The 18,367-nt window shown below is 61.1% G+C and overlaps 2 protein-coding genes across 2 annotated transcripts in view; one reads left to right on the forward strand and one right to left on the reverse strand.

The window, feature by feature from the left end:
• Positions 1-3,225, forward strand: part of Psmb3 (proteasome subunit beta 3) — a 6,454-nt gene extending 3,229 nt beyond the window's left edge. Inside the window, exons 4-6 of the mRNA XM_005394282.2 lie at positions 1,388-1,565; positions 2,467-2,561; positions 3,111-3,225. Coding sequence (XP_005394339.1) covers positions 1,388-1,565; positions 2,467-2,561; positions 3,111-3,159 — 322 coding nt within the window. The 3' untranslated portion in view covers positions 3,160-3,225. The remainder of the gene's footprint in view (positions 1-1,387; positions 1,566-2,466; positions 2,562-3,110) is intronic.
• A 1,187-nt stretch (positions 3,226-4,412) lies between these two features.
• Pip4k2b (phosphatidylinositol-5-phosphate 4-kinase, type II, beta) lies at positions 4,413-17,900 on the reverse strand (the record flags this gene model as incomplete). The annotated part of the gene is given in 9 exon segments (XM_013519273.1): positions 4,413-7,594; positions 8,036-8,139; positions 8,582-8,837; positions 12,798-12,911; positions 13,302-13,340; positions 14,230-14,376; positions 14,827-14,979; positions 16,781-16,877; positions 17,803-17,900. Coding segments are annotated over 9 exon segments (1,089 nt in total), but the record flags the coding sequence as incomplete, so codon positions are not given.
• Positions 17,901-18,367: the final 467 nt, after the last annotated feature.

Consider the following 18,367-nt stretch of genomic DNA (forward strand, 5'->3'; position numbering starts at 1 on the left):
CTGTGCAGTTCAGGCTGGCCTTGAGCTTACTTTGTAGCCCAGGCTGGTCTCAAACTTGCAACAATCCTCCTGCCTCAGCCTCCCGAGGGCTGGGATTACAGACGTGTGCCACCTCGCCCAGCTTATATAATTACTCTTTAGATTTCAAAATTAAGTTTCTTGTTTCCATATATGGAGTAGTTTTTTCTCTTTTCTTTTGTTCTTTTGGCCATCCTAGAGATTAAACACAGGGCTTCAGGATTAAACTAAACTACATAACCAGCCCCTTTTCTTAATTTTTCTGTTCATTTTCTTTGTTTTTGGTTTTTTTTTTTCCAGTACTGGGAGTCAAACTCACGACCTCGCACTTGCCAGGCAGGTGCTGTGCTTCTGAGCTAAATCCCCAGCCCCAATTTTTCTATTTAGAGACAGGATCTTGCTAAGTTTCCCAGGAGGGACTTAAACTTGTAATCCTCCTGCCAGCTTCCCAGAGTTCTGGGGTTCCAGGTGTGTGTCACCATGCCCAGCCTAAGTTACTTTTTACAAAGCTAATTCTGAAGATTTTGCCCTTAGAGTACTGCAGGCCGATAGGACATGGGTAATGCCCGTGTTCGTGGTGAGGCTGTCAGCCATTCGTTACTGAGTACTTTATACCTAAGGACCCCTGAGGCTGGCCCTTCTCTGCGCTCAGTGTCTGCAACAAGTTTCCCATAAGCTGCCACCTGCTTTTGATGGGCTGTGGGATTAGCTCAACCCACTAAAACCCCCGCTCGCCTTGCCTGCTAGGAGGCTCAGAACAAAACTGCAGTGTGGACATCTTTGCTGTTGAGTTTTGCTTTTCAGTGTTTTTCCTAAGAACAGCCTCAGACGCTCCCTAGAGGAGCAGAGGTTTCACTGAGATCTGCTCTTGCTGAAGTGGATCAAGGAGGATATTAACCAGATGTGAGCATCTGACCTTCCAGTCCCTGACGCGTGATCCCTATGGTTCTGGGCTATGTATGTCCAGGGTGTGTGTGTGTGTGTGTGTGTGTGTGTGTGTGCGCGTGCGTGCAAGACTAATCATTTCTGATCAGTGATTAAAAAAAAAAGTTTCACTACTGACCTTTGTAACTATGAAGCTTTCTACACTTGACCTGAACTCAGAACTGAAAAACTAGAACACAGGAGCAGAGGTATGAGGATCGCACGGGGGCCTCTGGGTGAAGGCAGGGAAGGGCAGAGGAGAGTGCAGTTCCCAACTAGAGGCGGACGGGAGGCAGGGTACGCAGCTGAGAAAAGACGACCCAGCCCTAGAATGCCCTGCGGGCCCACAGCTGGCCCCAGGGAGGTTCCTGAGCAGCAACGGGACAGGGCAGCCGGATGGCCCAGGCAGCGCTGGCTCCGCCTTCTCTCTGCCCGGACCCCACAGGTTCGGCCCCTACTATACGGAGCCGGTCATCGCTGGGCTGGACCCCAAGACCTTCAAGCCCTTCATCTGCTCCCTGGACCTCATCGGCTGCCCCATGGTGACTGACGACTTCGTTGTCAGCGGCACCTGCTCGGAGCAGATGTACGGGATGTGCGAGTCCCTGTGGGAGCCCAACATGGTGAGCCGCCGGCGTGGAGGCAGTGGGGCGCCCGGCACGGCTTCCTGCGGCCTCCCGCTGCTGAGTCCCCACATCCGCCAGGGCGCGGCCCTGCAGCAGCAGGTCTGGGTTGGAAGCCTGGTCCATTTGGCGCTTAGTTCATGCGAGGCACTGTACCTCATGGGCCACTGTCAGCTCAGCTGTGGAGAGGGCTCCTGGGGGACCCACACCGAGCTCCGCCATGGAAGGTGGCTGCGCTAGCACAGGCCGGCTCTGCAGAGCTCTGCTGGGATGGGCGGGGGGCGGAGCCTGAGCAAAGGCACCGGAAGGGCAGGCCTGCTGGAGGCGGGGTGCGGGGTGCGGTGTGGCTGCACGCGCAGCATGGTGGGACTTCAGCAGGCCTCGAGTGCCACGCTGGGGAGTCTGAGTGCTTCCTTTCGTGAGGCAGAGGCCCACAGCCGGTGACGGGTGTCCCCTGCAGCAGGCTTTGAGGCCCCGGGTGAAGACAGTGGCCGTCGGAACAGGAGGGCGGCCGGTCAGAGGACCTGGGCCCTTCAGCCCCAGGTGCAGGAGGTGGAAGCACGGGAACCGCGCGTGTCCCGCTCAGCCGCCAAGGCAGGGGCAGCAGGCGTGGGGCCGCCGTCAGGCAGGTTGGGGTTTCTGGCGTGCGGGCAGTCTCCTGGGCCAAGGTTCTGTGAGAGGACATGCCGTGCTCACCAGGGTCGCGCTGCCGGCTGGCAGGAGGCGCGGGCTCGGACCCTGCACGTGGTCCCGCTCCTTCCGAGGAAGTGGCCCTGCACGTGTCCAGCCTCCGGAAAATGTCTCTTGTACCCGGCACCCAGGGCCAGGGCTGGGGACCTAGGGCCCCAAGAGCAGGGTGCGGGGGCGGCCGAGCGGGCCGCAAGCCTGTGCTGCGTTGCAGGACCCGGAGCACCTGTTCGAGACCATCTCCCAAGCCATGCTGAACGCCGTGGACCGCGACGCCGTGTCGGGCATGGGTGTTGTCGTCCACGTCATGTGAGTAGGGGGGCAGGACGGACCTGGAGCTGGCACTCATGGTGAACCCCACCCCCCTGGTGGCACCTGGGACCCCACCCGGGCCCCCAGGCTGCCAGGAGTGGCTCTCCGCGCCCCGCCCCCCTTGCTGCACTGGGTTCGGGGACCAAGTGCCATCCCTGGCCAGCCCTCTGCTGGCGCTGTCACCGGAACCTGACCGGGTGAGCAGGTGTCCTCCCCGCCTTCCCCACACCGGAGCCAGTGTCCGGGCCTGTCCGTCACAACACCGCTTACCACGAAGAACACAGCTGACCGGCCCGGCCCCTTAGGCCCCTGGGCGACACGGCTGCGCACACGTCCCAAACTGGCTGTGGAGCCCCGGCCTCGTGCCGCCTGTTTAGATCTGGGGGTCCCTTTCCTTCGTGGGGGCATCTCAATGTAGCCCTGAGCCATTTTCTGGGAGAGGCTCCCCTAGGTGGCCGCAGAGGCGCCCAGGGCTGCGGCGGGAGGCGGGGCGCGGTCACAGGCAGCAGTCTCAGTGGCTCTGTCTCCCTGTGATTGTGTCTGCAGTGAGAAGGACAAGATCACCACCAGGACCCTGAAGGCCCGGATGGACTAGGACTGTTCAGGGAACTTCGTTTTCTTTTTCTTTTTTTTTAATAAAGTAGCCTTTCATTCCTGCTGAGGTCTTTGGTGTTCTCCCACAGCGCTCGCCCCCGGCCAGACAAAGGCCAGCGCACCCTGTCCGCCAGCCCGAGGGTTTTCTCCTCCGCCCGAGGCTGACCTGACGGCGCCGTGCCCTCCGGGACTGAGCCCTGGGCCCAGCATGGAGACGGCCTACCAGAGACAAAGGGCCGTTCCACTGCCCCTCCAAGGCCACTTTGGGTTCGGGTCTGCCAGGATGCCAACCCCTTCCCTTGGCACTGAAGCCCCATTTCCCTACACTGCCAAGAACTGAGACTTCTGTTGCTGTGTCAGGCAGAAACGGGCCCAGCGCCAGGCACACTGCTCAGCCCTGCGCACCCCTGCCGCCTCCTGCGGCCAGCAGCGCTCCCGTGCCTCCGCCCCATCTCCACATGAGACTTCTTGACCTTTTGGGGGTTTTCCTGTCTGTAGCCCCCTCAGTGAGTCCGGCTTTCGACCTCAGTAGACACCCCAGTAAGGAAGGGGGCTGTTGGTGCAATGTTCCCCAATATTAGCCTCCCCAGAATCTCCTAGAGCGCACGCTCCGACACGTGCCTTTGATTTGGGGGAGGGTGCTGGGGATTGGACCCAGGGCCTCCTGTCATGCTGGGCAGGCTCTCTCACTGGAGTCATCCCACACTGGTCTCTGGCTCCAGTGATCCTCCTGCCTCAGTGCAGTGCTGGGATGTGCGTCCTACCATGCCACTCTTTCTGTGTGTGGCACTGAGCTACCTCCCCAGCCCTTCTTATTTTGAGACAGGCTCTTGCTAAGTTGCCCAGACGGGGTTTGACGTTGCCATTCTCCTGCCTCAGCCTCCTGAGTGCCGGCTTACAGGCGTGTGACTGACTTGAGACGATCTGGGTGAGCCCTGGGGTGCTAATGATGCTGAGGACCAGATTTTCACCTGGCATCACCTGACGGAGGATGGGAGGTTCGCAGAGGCACTGTGTTGTGGTCGGGTTTGGTGCCGGGTGCTGGTTCCTTGCTGAGCTGCCTTCTGAGCTGGGGGTGGGGAGAGTGGGCGGCCCCACTGCACCCTCTCCACTTCTCCCTGCACTGACCCCACGGAGTCTGCACCCCCGTCCTCCAGACACAGGCCCCAGGGTGACTGCCCAAGCTGCCTCCCCAGCTGAGGCCAAAACCTTCTGAGCAAGGGGCGGGCGCGCTGCCAAAGCATCACACAGCGGTGTACACAAAGCTTCCTACGGTTTATTTCCCTCGGGTTGGAGAGGCATCTTAACACGCATGCAGTTTAGAACAGGAACGGGGTCTCCAAGTGTTGAGAGCAGACATTAGACAAGCACAGGGGCTGAAAATTCCTATGTAAAAATGGAACTTGGGGAGAAACAGAGGCCACACGTGTGGTGAGTGGTGGCTTCGTGTGCCCCAGGTGATCCGACCGACCCTGTGTGAGGGGTCTGAGCGGCTCAGGCTCCCTGAAGGCTGTGGCACGTCAGGACAGATCTGCTTTTAGGAGAGTCCTCCCCAGCCTCCCTCCCGTCTCCGTGCACCCTGTGGAGACGCCCGAGTGGCTGTCTCCACCCCCTGGGGACACACTTGCTGTGTGGTGCATCTACGGGAGCCGGGCCCCGTCCTCGTGTGGGTGGCGGGTGGGCTGGGGGTGCTATCCGGACGTGTTTCTCTTTGGGGATCCCCTCCCTACACTGCTGCCATGAAGAGAGATGGTCTCAAGACTTAGAGGAGCCCCAGGTCGGGGGCCTGAGCTCTGAGGGTCCCTCTGGCACCCACATTCAAGCAGCTCAAATGCTGGGGCTGCTGACATCTATCTTGCTCCAACCGGAGCCGCTCAGAAGACATTGGGGTGGGACTGGCTACTGAGAAAGGCCTGGGTCTTTGGCCCCCCCTCTCGGGCGGCCCTGGCCAGTTGAGAGGGCCTTAAGCACAGGGAGGGGAAGGTGAAGCCGGGGAGAAGAGGAAGAGCTGCCCGTGGTGGGGAGGCAGGTGCCACTCACGGTGCCGGCCACAGACCAGTAACCCTGAGCTAGATGAGGACAGCGCTGCCCCGGAACCCCGCCACAGGGCACAGGGAAGGAGCTCGCGTGGGGATGCAGAGACCAGCGGTTTAGTATCCAGAAGTCGGACTGTGCCACCAGCCAGGGGTGTGCGGGGGGCTGGGGGACAGGAGTTTCCCAGCTGTAGACTGCAGAAGGACAGAGGGATGTAGACACAAGAAGTTAGGACCGGATGCTCCCTGTTAGTGGCAAAATGAGGGTCCAGGAGCAGAACCTGCCCTCGTCCCCACCTAGGCCTCGGCCCCCAGCTGCGTCCTTATTCTTACACTTCTGTTCCTGGGAGAGCCCAAAGGATTCTGGGATGACCAGGAAGGACCTGGCAGGATTTGGGGAGAAAGAAGGAGCCATAAACGTGGGGATCAGTTCACTTTCAGACTGCAAGCCAAACGGAACATCTTTATCATTACAAAACGAGAGAAAGAAAACTTGTATAAATCAAGATAAATAGCTTTTGAACATCCAAATCAGAGCCAAAAAGAATTAGAGGGCCCGACCCAAGGTTTTGAAGAGAGCACAAAGAATGACCTTTAAAAAACCTAAAATCCACCAAACCACAGCTCAAATGTCTCGACCGACCCACAACACTGTTAGGGAAACAGAAAGAGCCAGAATGCTACCTCTCAGAATGTAAACAAGATACAGAACATACGCGAAACTCCATGTTAGACAAGCCAGATACCTGGTAGTCGCGTAACTGGCAGGACACGTGGCGCCCGGGACACCGCACGGCAGCGTGATGGGGGCCGGAGGCAGCGAGGCCGCTGGGGGATGCGGCCTTCCGAGCCGAGGCGGGGCCGCGGAGAGCAGATCCACAATTTCACTCTTGATTGCAGGTGGGGAAATCCAGTCCAAATACGATTCCTTCGTGATTCCTTCCCGACGTCCCAACTCTTCTCCATGGGGCACGTGGTTCCAGGCGCTCCTGCGGGCCTCGCTCAGAGCCACCTCTGTCCTTCCTGGAGCCGGGCTGTGGTCCCTTCGCCCTTCCAGGGAGGGGCTCCCCCAGTCCCGCAGTGCAGTGAGGTCCCTGGCACCTAGGCCCAGGCAGGCAGAAGCCCCAGGAAACCTTGTGTTCCTTGCAGTGCTCCACAAGCCAACTTCACACCTCCGAGTCACCTACCAGTGTCACCCTCTCTGGCGCCAAGCCCCCAGTTTCTGGTGTGGGGCTGGGAAGATGTCACTTGTCCTTCTGAGTGGACTGGCTGCTCCGATGGCAGCGGGACACACGGGGCTCTTCTGGGGGCGGGGCTCTAAGAATGGGAACCCTGAAGGGGCTGCAGGATGCTGCGTCCCCCGTGTCTCCCGGGGGACGGGGCTGAGCAGGTCCGACCCCGCATCAGGCCTCCCGGGTGGCCTTCCCGGTCCCATCCTCAAGCAACTCCGAAGTGCCCCAGGCTTGTCCGAGGTGGGGGCTCGCAGCTCTTGGAGCCGGTCCAGTGGGAAACGGCTGACGGGCGGGCCTGGGCCAGGGTGAGACGGTCTGCAAGGAGCACCCAGTGCTCAGAGCGCCGGCCTGGGGCACAGGCCCGCCACGGGTCACGAGGAGGGGGAACGGGTTTGCACAAATCCGCATCTGACAGGATCCGTTTCTGGGGTTGCCAAAGGGACGGCATTGGGACACCAGCGTCCCTGCGGTGGGAGGGGCTCTCCAGTCCTCCGGAGCGGGTGGCAGGCAGGCTCGATGGCGAGGATGTCCCCGTGCCAGGGCCAGCGATCTGAGAGTGGACGATCCCCACCCCCGAGGTCTCCGCCTCTGGGGAGGACAGCACTGGCGGAAGGTGGTGGAGTCAAAAGAAACGTTTCACCTGGATCCTGAGCGGGCAGGTGAAGTTACCCACAATACTCCATGAAATCAAGTCAGTCTGGACACCTGGGGAGGCGGCGGGCCGAGGTGGCTGAAGGGGCCTGTAGGTGACAGGAAGGGAAGGAGGGCGGGGGCGGGGCGGGTGGCCGGTAATGACTCGGATCATGATTGACAGCAAACCTGGAGCGGCGTTTCAGAATCAACCCAAACAAGCCCGCCAGTCACCTCCAGCCCCAAGGTGTCTTGAAAGGTGACCTGGTATCAAAATGGGGGGTCCCGGGTTAGCAGAAGGTAGGGACACTGGGTGCGTGCACGTGGCCGCCCCTCCTCGGCGTCACAGGCCACAGTCTCGCCTCGAGAGCCCCAGCACCCGCTGCTCCACCCTCCCTGCACCCCGCACCCTCGCCCTCCCCGGCCCCTGCGCGCGGGCTCTGACCCACGTCTAAGGGAACTACGTCAGGATGTTGGACATGAACTCGTTGAAGCGCTTGGAGTACTGCTCAGGGTTCACAGTCGAGATCTCAGCCCCCGCCTGCAAGACAAAGCGGGGAGAGGGGTCAGCACCCCGTGCGCTAGGGGTGGGAGGCTGCTCCGGGAGGAACCTGACTCTTGGGAGCCTCTTGGGGGCCAGAGCCACCAGGAAGTGGCCCGAGGGGTCAGAACTTCCTGCCCACTCCCCTGTGCGCAGGTCCAGCCCGCACTGAGGCGGCGGGGAGGCCCCGGCTCTCTGGGGAGGACCCCACGTGGAGGACAGCAGCTTCCGCTGTGGGGGCCGTGCCCACGGGAGCATGCGGGCTGTGGACAGCTCTTCCCGCACTCAGCCAGAGGCACAGCTTGCCCGAAGGGCCAAAATCCAGGAGAAAACATCGCGTCGCCCCAGCCTGGGGGGGACCCCAGGCAGGCGTACAGCAGGGAGCGGGGACCCCAGGCAGGAGTGGAGGCCGCCTGCCCCGCCGCGGGGACGGGAGCTCACCCCGTGCTTCACCGTTTTGGCAGCGTGCGCGGCTTTCTTCTTCGTGTCGTAGGGCGTGAGGATGTCGATGATGGCCATGAAGTAGACCTCCTTCTTGGGGCCGCCTGCGGGGCGAGAGGAGCCGGCGGGGAGGAAGAGGCGGCAGGGGACGGCAGAGCGCCAGGGCCTGCCGTGTCGGGTTCGGGTAACTGCTGACGGGCAGCACCACGAAGGACCAGCATGTCCAGCTTTTCTTTTCTTCATGCCGTGCTGTATACAGAACCCCGGGCCTTCGCCCTGAGCTCCAGCCGCAGCCTCCTGCCTCAGCCTCCCAGAGTGCTGGGACGACAGGTGTGCACCGCCAGGCCTGACTACGCTCCTACCTCAGCTGATCTTCCCAGCCAGCCTGTGAGGCTGGAAGAACAGAACAGACAGGGTCTGGCTATACTGGGACCAGGGCAGAACCTGCCTCAGTGGGCACCTGAGGAGTGGACCTGAGTGCAGGGGCAGCGACCAGGGAGCTGGGCAGCCGCAGCAGGCGAAGGGGTGGCGCGCACGCCTACTTACTCTCGTGGCTCTTCATGGCATAGACGTCAACGGAGGGGTCGAACTCCCCCGGCCCGAAGAAGCGGGGGCAGCTGAGCAGGTTGCCGGGGCTGTCGGGCGGCGTCCCATAGGAGCAGAGCAGGCCACCGGCACCGTCGTTGTCACACTCCTCATCCTCTGCGCGCTCCTCCACCTCCACCTCCTCCTGCTCGGCACGGTCCACGTCGTGGATGCCCACCAGCAGGCTGTAGTCCATGATCTTCAGCTGCGCCAGGAACTGGGCCAAGGGTGGAGACGGCAGGAGAGGAGGTTACAAGACATCTCGGGCCCGCGTTCCTGTCCATTAGCTCTGCCCCTGCTGCCTGAGACGGGACAGGGAGGACGACATAACCTCTGCCACGGGACTGCAGCATCTAGCAGGGAGGCAGGCAGGACGCTGGCCAGGCAGGGTGAGGACCCTGAGGATGGAAGGAGCCGGCGGGGCCAAGGCTGTGGGACTGGACGGGACGGGATGGGACGCAGGGAGGAGGCCCCCGGCAGGAGCAGCAGCAGCCCAGGTGGCTTAGGACACCTGAGGCCTCGGTGGGTTCCTGCAAAGCGAGGGTGGCGCCCTGCCCTGCGAAGAGGCACAGCAGGCTTTGGGACTGTGACTCCAGGGGTCCCAAACCCATGCAGTGGCTGGGGCGAGCACGAGACCGGGACAGCAGTGTGCCCCACACGCAGCAGGGCAGCGCGTGCCTCCGGGGGTTGTGCGCCTGGTGGCTGTGGGGCAGAAGGCACTAACAGAGTCCTCGGCAGCAGCAGAACTGGCACCTCAGCCTCATTACCACCCGAGGTAGAAATGGAGAGAAAGCAAGAGACTGGCAGCCGGAGCCCAGCCGCATCCTCGCCCTTCCCTGGAGCCGAGTCAGGCTGCGCCCTGCCCGCCCTGTGTGTGAGGACGCCGTCTGAGGGCAGAAGGTGTCTCGGCCTTCCCCAGGACAGCGGGGTGAAGGTCGGATGGGCCCTGGCAATGACCGGGAGGGGCTGCCAGCTGGCACCCCAGTGCGGCTCAGAGTCCCGCCGCCAGGAACCACATCCAGGCTTCCATCCCCGGTCACAGGCGGTGCTGCAGCGCCAGGAAAGCGCAGGAGCAGCCACGTGCTGGGGACTGGGAGGAGCCCGTCCGGCACAGGACCCGGGCGCTGCCGGCCCCAACACCGCAAGCACAGGGGCCCCGAGGCTGCGATCGCAAGGTCTCCCAAGGCCAGGGACAGAGGCCGGCTCTCAGCAGGATGAGGTCCAGGACGCCCACCCCCTGCCACCCCAGGGACGATCCAGGGCAACACACACAGGGAACAGAAGAACGGGTGCATCACCCAGAATTCACCCAGGACCCCGCTCGGGCAGAGAAGGGAGGAGATGCTGAGTACGGCGTGGAAAGGGTGGAGGGGAGACCAAGTCTCCCGGCCAGAGGCGATCTCTACGGCCACGCTGCTGGCACACGCCTGAGGTCCCAGCTGCACGAGGCAGGGGGCAGAGGGGTCACAAGTCCGAAAACAGCCTGGGCACCTGAGCCCTGTTTCAAATTTAAATTACGCAGGGCAGGGGTGGGGTGGCTAAGGGTAGAGTGTGGGGTTCACTCTCCAGTACGTAAGGAAGAAATAAATTCAAATAAACGCTGGACAGAGGTGAACCTCGATGTCCCCTGCCAGGAGCAAAGAGGGCATCACAAAAGGAGCTACAGCGCCTGTGTCCACTCGGACCGAAGTCCTGCTGAAGCGTGTTTCAGAGACAGGGCGACAGTGCTGCTGGCCAGGGGCTCGGGGGAGCTGTTTAATGGTGACCGTTTCGCTCAGAAAGATGAAAAACCTCAGAGACGGAGGTTGCTGACAGTTGCGTAAGGAGTGAATATACTTAATACCACCAACTGTACCCTTAAAGTGACAAGTATTAGCCGGGCATGGTGGTGCACACTTGTGATCCCAGCCCTCGGCAGGCTGGGGCACTAGGAGCACTGCAAGTTTGAGGCCAGCCTGGGCCACCAAGTAAGTTCAAGGCCAGCCTGAACTGCATAGCGAGACCCTGTCTGAAACTACCCCACAAAAAGGCCAAGTGACAGGTATTATTACCCAGATAGCCCTTGACTTACAATGTGGTTACGGCCCTCTGAACCCCTCAAGGGTGCGAAACATCCTCATGCACTGAACACACCACGGCCAAGCTATCGAGCCAGCCCTGCGGGCACAGCTCTCGCGGCCTGCAGGCGGACTCATCGAAAGCGGCCTGGCTTGTGGACTCCACTGGGGAGGCCCAGCAGCACTGGTCAAGCAAATCACAAAATTCAGGTAAGCGGGTTTCACTTTTCACCACTGTGAAGCTGAAAACTGTGAGCCAGACCATCGGAAGTTGAGGCCCGCGATGACTGCACTCATCTGCTACCGCTGTTAAAAGCCAGGCCAGGGGCCGGGGATTTAGCTCAGCGGCACAGCGCCTGCCTGGCAAGCTCAAGGTCGTGAGTTCGATTCTCGGTACCAGAAAACAAACAAACAAACAAAAAAATAAAAGCCAGGCCACCTCAAGAGGAACTGCCCTAAGAGGCCCCCTGGGCCATGCCCTGAATGCAAAAGTGACCACTGGAGATCAGTCTGCCCTCTGAAGCGGAGGCCCCAGAGCTCAGACCCATCCTACCAGCTAGTCCAACAGGAATGAGAGGGCCCAGGGCATACTCTGCCTTCTCCCTCTGGCCAGACCGTCATCTCCATGGAGGAGCCCTGGGTAATCATGACTATGGAGGAACAGAAAACAGCCTGTTCCTAGACACAGGTGCAAGTCTCTCGGTCCTTCTTTTCAATCCTGGCCTTCCTTCCAGCCATCACACCTCAGTGAAAGGAGTCACTGGTGAGGAGGTAATATGCTATTTTTCACAACCCTTAGGCTGTAACTACTTGTTAGATCCTTCCTGCGTATCTCTGTCTTCCTGAGAAACCACTTTGAAGATACCACCATGTATTACAGCAGCCATTGGTATTTTCCTACTGATCTGTCCATAACTCTGTAATAATGTGTGTATTGTTCCTATGCTATTTCGTAAATGGATGTATGTTTATTGTTACGTGTTTCCTACAACAACCATTGAGAATAGTTAATGATTATTCAATTGGTCACTCATGTATAGCTCTATTTATTTTCTTTAGAAGCCACTTTGAAGATACCAAAGTATAGTACAACAACTATTGATAATCTCCTACCTCTTTTGTCTGTAACTCACTATTATTTGTCTATTTGTTTTCCTGAGAAACTGTCTTGTAGATAACAATATGTAAAACAATAACCATTGATAATTTCCTACCACTTTGTCTGTAATTTGGTAAGCCCCCCTACTACTATGTCATCCTTCTTCTACTCTTTAAAATAAAAAAAAAAAAAAAGGTGAGGCTCGTCTGTGTTTACCACAGTAAAAACAGTGCCAGGGGCAGGGTGCCACACACCTTCATCCCAACACTCTGGGAAGCTGAAGCAGGAAGATCCCATGCTCCAGCCCAGCCTTACAATTCAGCAAGACTGTCTCAGAATTTAAAAATGTAAGAAGGACATGTACAGGTATAGATTCTATATGGTAAACGTTATCATTATGTATTACCTAAACTGCACCAATAAAATTAATTTTACATAAGAATAAATTATCCCTATGTAAAATAAAGTTCCTTATAAAAGATAAAGGATAAATTATTTATAAAAGGAAAAATATATATATATATATGGATAAAAGGCTGGTGATGTAGCTCAGAGCAAAAGTCCTGGGTTCAATCCCCAATACTATCAAAAAAGCATTCTAAACGGTTGGTAGTGTTTGGCTTTTAATGCGCAGGCTCCCAATTTACTAAAGCAGAAGCTTGGGGACGTGCCGCAGCGCAGCGCTGGCGCACTCACAAAGCATGTGCAAGGCCCTGGGTGCAGTGCCCAGCTCCACTCAAGAGGGAAGAGCAACAGAGGAAGGCAGAGGCAGGAGACAGCGTCCCGGCCGGGCGAGGACATCTTCAGGGGAGCCCTCGCCTCGGGGAGCCCCGCCGCCCGCAGGCAGCTGGTTCCCGACCTCTGAGGCAATGGTGGCAACGCAGCACGAGAAGGGGTGCTGGACGGTGTCAGGATGGACTGACAGGGAGGCGGGGAAAGCACTCACACTGGTCACAGGCCTCCCCAAGGGTGGTGGAGGCCCTGCTCTGGGCGCCCGGGCAGGGCGAGGACAGGTCGGTACCTCCACATCCCGCTTCAGCTTCTCCAGGAAGTTCTTCTTGCTCTCCTCTCCCACGTGCAGCTTTTGCCCCTCGTTGAGGAAGTCATTGTCTTTGAACGTGGGCAAGTCCTTGGCCTGGGAGAGGGACGGCCGCGTTAGGGCGGGCAGGCTGACAACGAAGGCTGTGACAGGAGGGGACGAGCCCAGCCCGTTCCAGGGAGCCCCAGAGCCCATGGGCCCCAGCAAGGGTGCAAACACACGCCATGTGTCTGAAGGGAGGCCTGGCGAGGGGCTCCGAGCCTCCGCCGGGGCGCAGACAGCTACTACCTCACAGGACTGGACGGGGACAAGGGATCTGTCTCCCCCGGCAGGGCCAGGACGAAGCCCAGGCTGGAGGCCCACACGCGGGCCAAAGGCGACAGGCTATGCATCTGGGGCTGGGCAAGGGGCTGACGAGGGGGAGGGACAGGACACACAGAAGGTTCTGACCCGAGCGACCCTTCCACATGCACCACACCAGCGTACCTTCTCCTTGTCACTCGCTTCCCTGGCGACTGTAGAGCCCTGCAAGGACAAGAGCCATGAGGAGACGTCGAAGGCAGGTGAGCAGAGGGGCGGTCAGCGGCACAGAGGAGCAGGGCGGCAACCTGTCCACCGCGCTGGCACAGCCACTCCCAGCCCTGACTGCACAAGGGACAGGCCGGTGCTCACAAACAGGATGTGCTGCAGGGAGCCCTGCGTCCCTGCCCTTGCCCAGAGACCTTCCCTCTTCCTCTTCTTTTTCCTTCCTGGCTTTTTGAGACTGGGTCTTGCTATGTAGCCCAGGCTGGCCTCAAACTCACGGTGATCCTCCTGCCTCAGCCTCCCAAGTGCTGGGACTGCAGCTATGCACCAGCCTGGGACCTTCCTTCCGACAGAGACGCAGATAGGAAGCAGTGGCTACAGCACTGTAACTCACTCCCAGCGACGGCGCTTCAGGTGCAGGGCGTGAGGCAAAGGGAGCAGGCCTGGGCAGCACTCAGAATGCAGGGAGGGGACCCTCGGGTGAGGCAGGGCCAGGAGGGCACAGGTGCTGTAGGGACACGGAGGGGACCACGGGTCTGAGCAGAGGGAGGGGACTGCAGCAGCGGGAGGTGACAGACTTCGGGATCCACGGGCCCAGGCACAGCACCTGTGCTGTCGCTCCACAGGCCTGGCCAGATGCCAAGGTGCGTGCGTCAGCAGGGCCTGTCCCTGTCCCACTGCCCCGGGGGCACACACCCACAGGCAGCTAGACAGCTGCGACTGTCACCTGTGGGGGCACTTAGGGCTTCAAGAAGCTCTCCTCACAACCACCTGGACTTTAAACACCTCGGGGCCGCGCGACCTCAGTGTGTCAACTCCAGAGTCGCCGTCCACGGCCACACACGCCCCCGGCTCTCCACCAGGCACGGAGCTGGGAGGGGGCCGTTACCTTGAGGTCGTACTTGCGGTGGACAGTGAGCCGGTGGCTGAACACGTTCCTGGTGACCACCATGTAGGTCTCCACGCCGTCCACGGTCAGGCGGTACATCCCCAGGAACTGCGGCAGAAGCGTGTTGCCGTGACACTCCACGATGAACTGGAAGGGAAGGCGGGAGGGGAGGGCTGCGGACCCCCGTGGCAGGGACCAGGGGCTCTCCCGGGGACCGCACCTTTGGGTCTGTGGCGCTGCGAATGGCCTGCGAGGTAACAGGCTCCCAGGGCATGCACGCAAGGCGGTGAGCGAGCCGGCATGCCGAGCCCCAGGGCCACGCAGGACAGCCACCAGGCCTGCACTGGGGTCCCCTCTGACCCCGCGGAAGGACAGCCATGCCCCGTGCTTCTGCACAACCCAGGACTGGAGGCTCCTGTCACCACTGCTCAAGCGGCCCCACCGTCTCCTCTGCTGTGCTGGAAGCAGCCGTCCGTCCTCACAGACGTGGGGAGCCGGGTGTGGGGTGGGGGCCCCCTCCCCAGCAGTCGCCGCCTGCTCACGGGCGGCCGCCCACACCCCTGGAGCCCCGCCCGCCGCCCGCGCCACTCACCATACCTGGTGGTACCTCTTTAGGATGTTGTGCATCTCGGCCACGTCCTCGCTGGACACGGTCTTGATGACGAAGCGCCTGTCGTAGGTGGTGAGGAAACGTGTGCCGCACCGGCCCTGGCTGTCACTGTTGATGGGGGCGCTGCGCGTCACCGAGTTCTGAGGGACCGGACGAAAGCAGCGCTGGCTGCAGCACGGCCACCGCCAGCCAGGACGCCCCGCAGACCCACGCCGCCCGCCCTCTGGGGCTCGCGGCCCTCCTCGAGGCCTCTCCAGGTACCCGGAGCTGCTCCTGAGACCGCCCACTCCCCCGACAGCGCGCAAGTGGGCTCGCCGCGACCCTTCCTCTGTTCCGACCCCAGAGAGCACCGCACAGACTTCGGAGCCGGGCTCTGAGCCTGGCCCCCCAGCCAGGGCCCTTCCGACCCTGGGCGCAGTCACTGCCCTGCCCGCGGGTCCCCATCTGTAGCTCAGGGGCGGACGGACTGGGCTTTCCCACATCCGTCTCCGGGCGGCACAGACCACGCTCAGCAAGAGGACACAGCCCCACCGTCCCCGTGCGGGTGGGCGCGAGCAAGCCCTCCCAAAGCAGGGGTGGGCCCGTCTCCAGCTGTGGCCCCCGTGCCCTGCTGCCCCCGCTCCTCCTCAAGCAGGTAGTGAAGGGGCCGGAGGATGAGGGCAAGTATTCACCCAGCAGACATCTGGGAGACCGCAGGCCCGCCACCCCAAACACCGCGTCACAAGGATCTGCTCAGAGAAATGCCAGGCCTCGCCTCATCTCTGACTGGGGAGGCTATTCTCGTTTACTTAAGGTGGGGTCGCACTGTGTGGCCTGTGCTGGCCTACTGGCCTCGGACCTCAGAGCCTCCCGGCTCAGCTTCCTGAGTGCTAGAATGACAGGCGCACACTACACACCCAGCCCAGGTTCCACCCCCTTCCGTCAAGCTGTGGAAGGATGGCGCAGGCTTCAAGGGGAGCTACGTCTGAAGTGGGGAGGGGCTCTGGGCCTCCCTCAGCAAGGGAGGGGTGCCCTGAAAGCAGAGCTGCTGGGGGGCCAGGTCCCCTCTCCTTGCCTGTTCCTCCTGTCCCACCTTCACACCCTAAGCCACTGACAGCCCACACAGGGCTCCCAGGCTCCTCCCTGAGCACTGGCCTCAACGCCCTCCTTTCCGGCTTGGGCAGTCGGGTGCTCTCAAGGCGGTTAGGGGTAGAGAGGACGTGGTGGGGCGGCCCTCGGGGGGGCTGGAAGGACCAGGCTGTGCCTCTGGCATCCCTCCTTTCACCCCTTGCTCTCCTGCTCAGGGTACTATGTCTGCCCAGCCCCTACTCAGGACCACAGGTCAGCGATGCCCTCACTGGCACAGCTCCACCACCTCGCCCCAGCCTGTGCCAGGGAGGAAGCCCAGGAGGACGAGGTGGAGCCAGAGGCCACATGTTGAGTCCCTCTCGCCCGGCCTGGCATCCCTGCTATCGGGACTCACTCCTCCCCGTGCTCCGCGGGCCTCAAGGACGGTCACCCCTGCAGAGGGCAGCTGCCCCGCCGTGCCTGCCCACCCCCGCCAGCAGGATGGGGACGGGTGCAGGAGGCGCCCTCATACCTGGTGAGAAGTTACACTACCCTCGAAGTCTTCCTTGTCTACTCTGTCTTATCTGCTTTAAGAGGCCTCATCTTGCTGGCCACCATCCTCTCGCTTAAGTCAAACTACGGAGGAGAGGGTTCTTCGGCCTAGACTGGGGGCGCGACTGAGATGAAGCAGCTACCACGCACCACACCGGCCCTCCCTGCCGTGTCCCACCCTGGGGCAGGGACCCACCGGCCTGGGGACGGACTGCCAGGCGGGGCTAGAGTGACAGGGCGGAGAGACGCAAGGCCGGGACAGCAACACCTTTTCCTCTCCTGTCCTGTGGCTTCCTGGGGCCGCCCCAGCCTGCGCCCTCCGGCGCTGGCGCCACAGCCTACCTGGTAGTCCTGGTCGTCGATGGCGAAGCGCTCACGGAGGTTGCGGAACACCATGGGGCAGTACTCCTTGAACTTGAAGCGGCTGGGGAGGTTCTCCCTGGGAGCAGCGGAGAGGAGGCTGGTGCCTGCCTGCCCTCCAGCAGCTCCCTACCCGGAGCCCATCTGCTCTTTTCTGGGCTTTCCTTTTCTCTGTGCACGCTAGGTCAGTGCTGGGCCATGGAGCAGCATCGCCAGTGAAATGGCCCGGGGTGCCCCTCCGCTTGCGTCCCTCCTGCCTCAGCCTCCTTAGGCAGGAGCCGCTGAGCTATATACCCAGCCCGTCAGCCTCCTCAGGCCCGGGAGTGCAGGTGTGCATCACTGTGCCCGGCTTGCTCCCCATCTACACAGAGCAGTGAAGGCAGAGCTTCACCACGGGCCCCGGGCTGCCTCTCTTCTTGCTGGCCGCCCAGGCTAGCCTCCAACTCGCAGCACCCCTCCTGCCTCAGCCAGGATTACAGGCAGAGCCACCGCGCCTGGCTACGAAGCCATGTCTGAAAGGGAGCTTCCTCTAGACCAGCAGTCCAGGAAGGTGGAGACGAGTTGGAGACTGCAGGACCATGGGGTGGGGACCGAGGGGCCGTGTACAGGCCTGCCCGGACGGGCTGCGGGAGCACAGCAACAGGCAGCCCGCACGCAACAGTCTAGAGGCCCCGGGGACAGAAATGGGGACGGCGACCTGGGTGGCATCCAAGAGCGCCACGCTCAGCCTGCTGCTCTGACGCTGGCTGGGGAGTGAAGGGCTGGGCTGCACCCAAGGCAGGAACACGGCCACTTCCTGCGGCAGCCCGAGACCAGGTCACTGGCCCAGCCACACGCCCCAGGAACACCGCAGGGCATGGATAAAAGGCAGTCACAAGACAATGCGGGGACAGGCACAGAGAAATGCGCCCGCAGCCCGTCTGTCAGCCCGTGTGCCAGGTGTCACTGTCCCACCCTGCCGGCTGGGTCGGCCCGCTCCTGAGCCCAGGCGGGAGGTCACTTACTTGTTGAAGAGATGATTGTCCACCTTGATCTTGCTGTAGGCTTTGAAGTCATCTGGCATGAGCATGACAGGGACAGGGACATTGCTCAGCTCATTGATCTGCAAAGCGAGGGGACGGGGAGATTAGCGGCCAGGACAGTGTGCTATGACGCAGAGGCTGCCGGCGCTCACCAGTGCCACGTCCCTCCCTGGCTATTGCTGCCCTGGGAAAGAGTCCCGGCTGCATCACCTCGCCTCGCCAGGGCTGGCTCGAAGGGCGCCTCCTCCAGAAAGCCCTTCGTTCTTTTGCTATCTCACAGCCCAGGGCGCTGAGGTAGCTAAAGCGCCCCACACCTTGCAGCGTGTGGCACCACGGGCCCTGTGGCCAGCACTCAGTAATTATCTGTCAGACGTAGTCCACGATGGACTGACTGCTGCCCTCCGACCTAGGTGTGCATTGGCTAGAGCTTTCAAGGATCTTCGTGCAGATCGAGGGTCCCACAAGCATCAGCTCCAGGCTGGGAAAACCGGCTGGCTCGTGTGGCGAAGTGGCACCTTCCAAGCAAAGGACTGCACGGAAGGCACAC

This window comes from Chinchilla lanigera, unplaced genomic scaffold, assembly GCF_000276665.1.
Source record: "Chinchilla lanigera isolate Chin_1 unplaced genomic scaffold, ChiLan1.0 scaffold00050, whole genome shotgun sequence".
Taxonomy (NCBI): domain Eukaryota; kingdom Metazoa; phylum Chordata; class Mammalia; order Rodentia; family Chinchillidae; genus Chinchilla; species Chinchilla lanigera.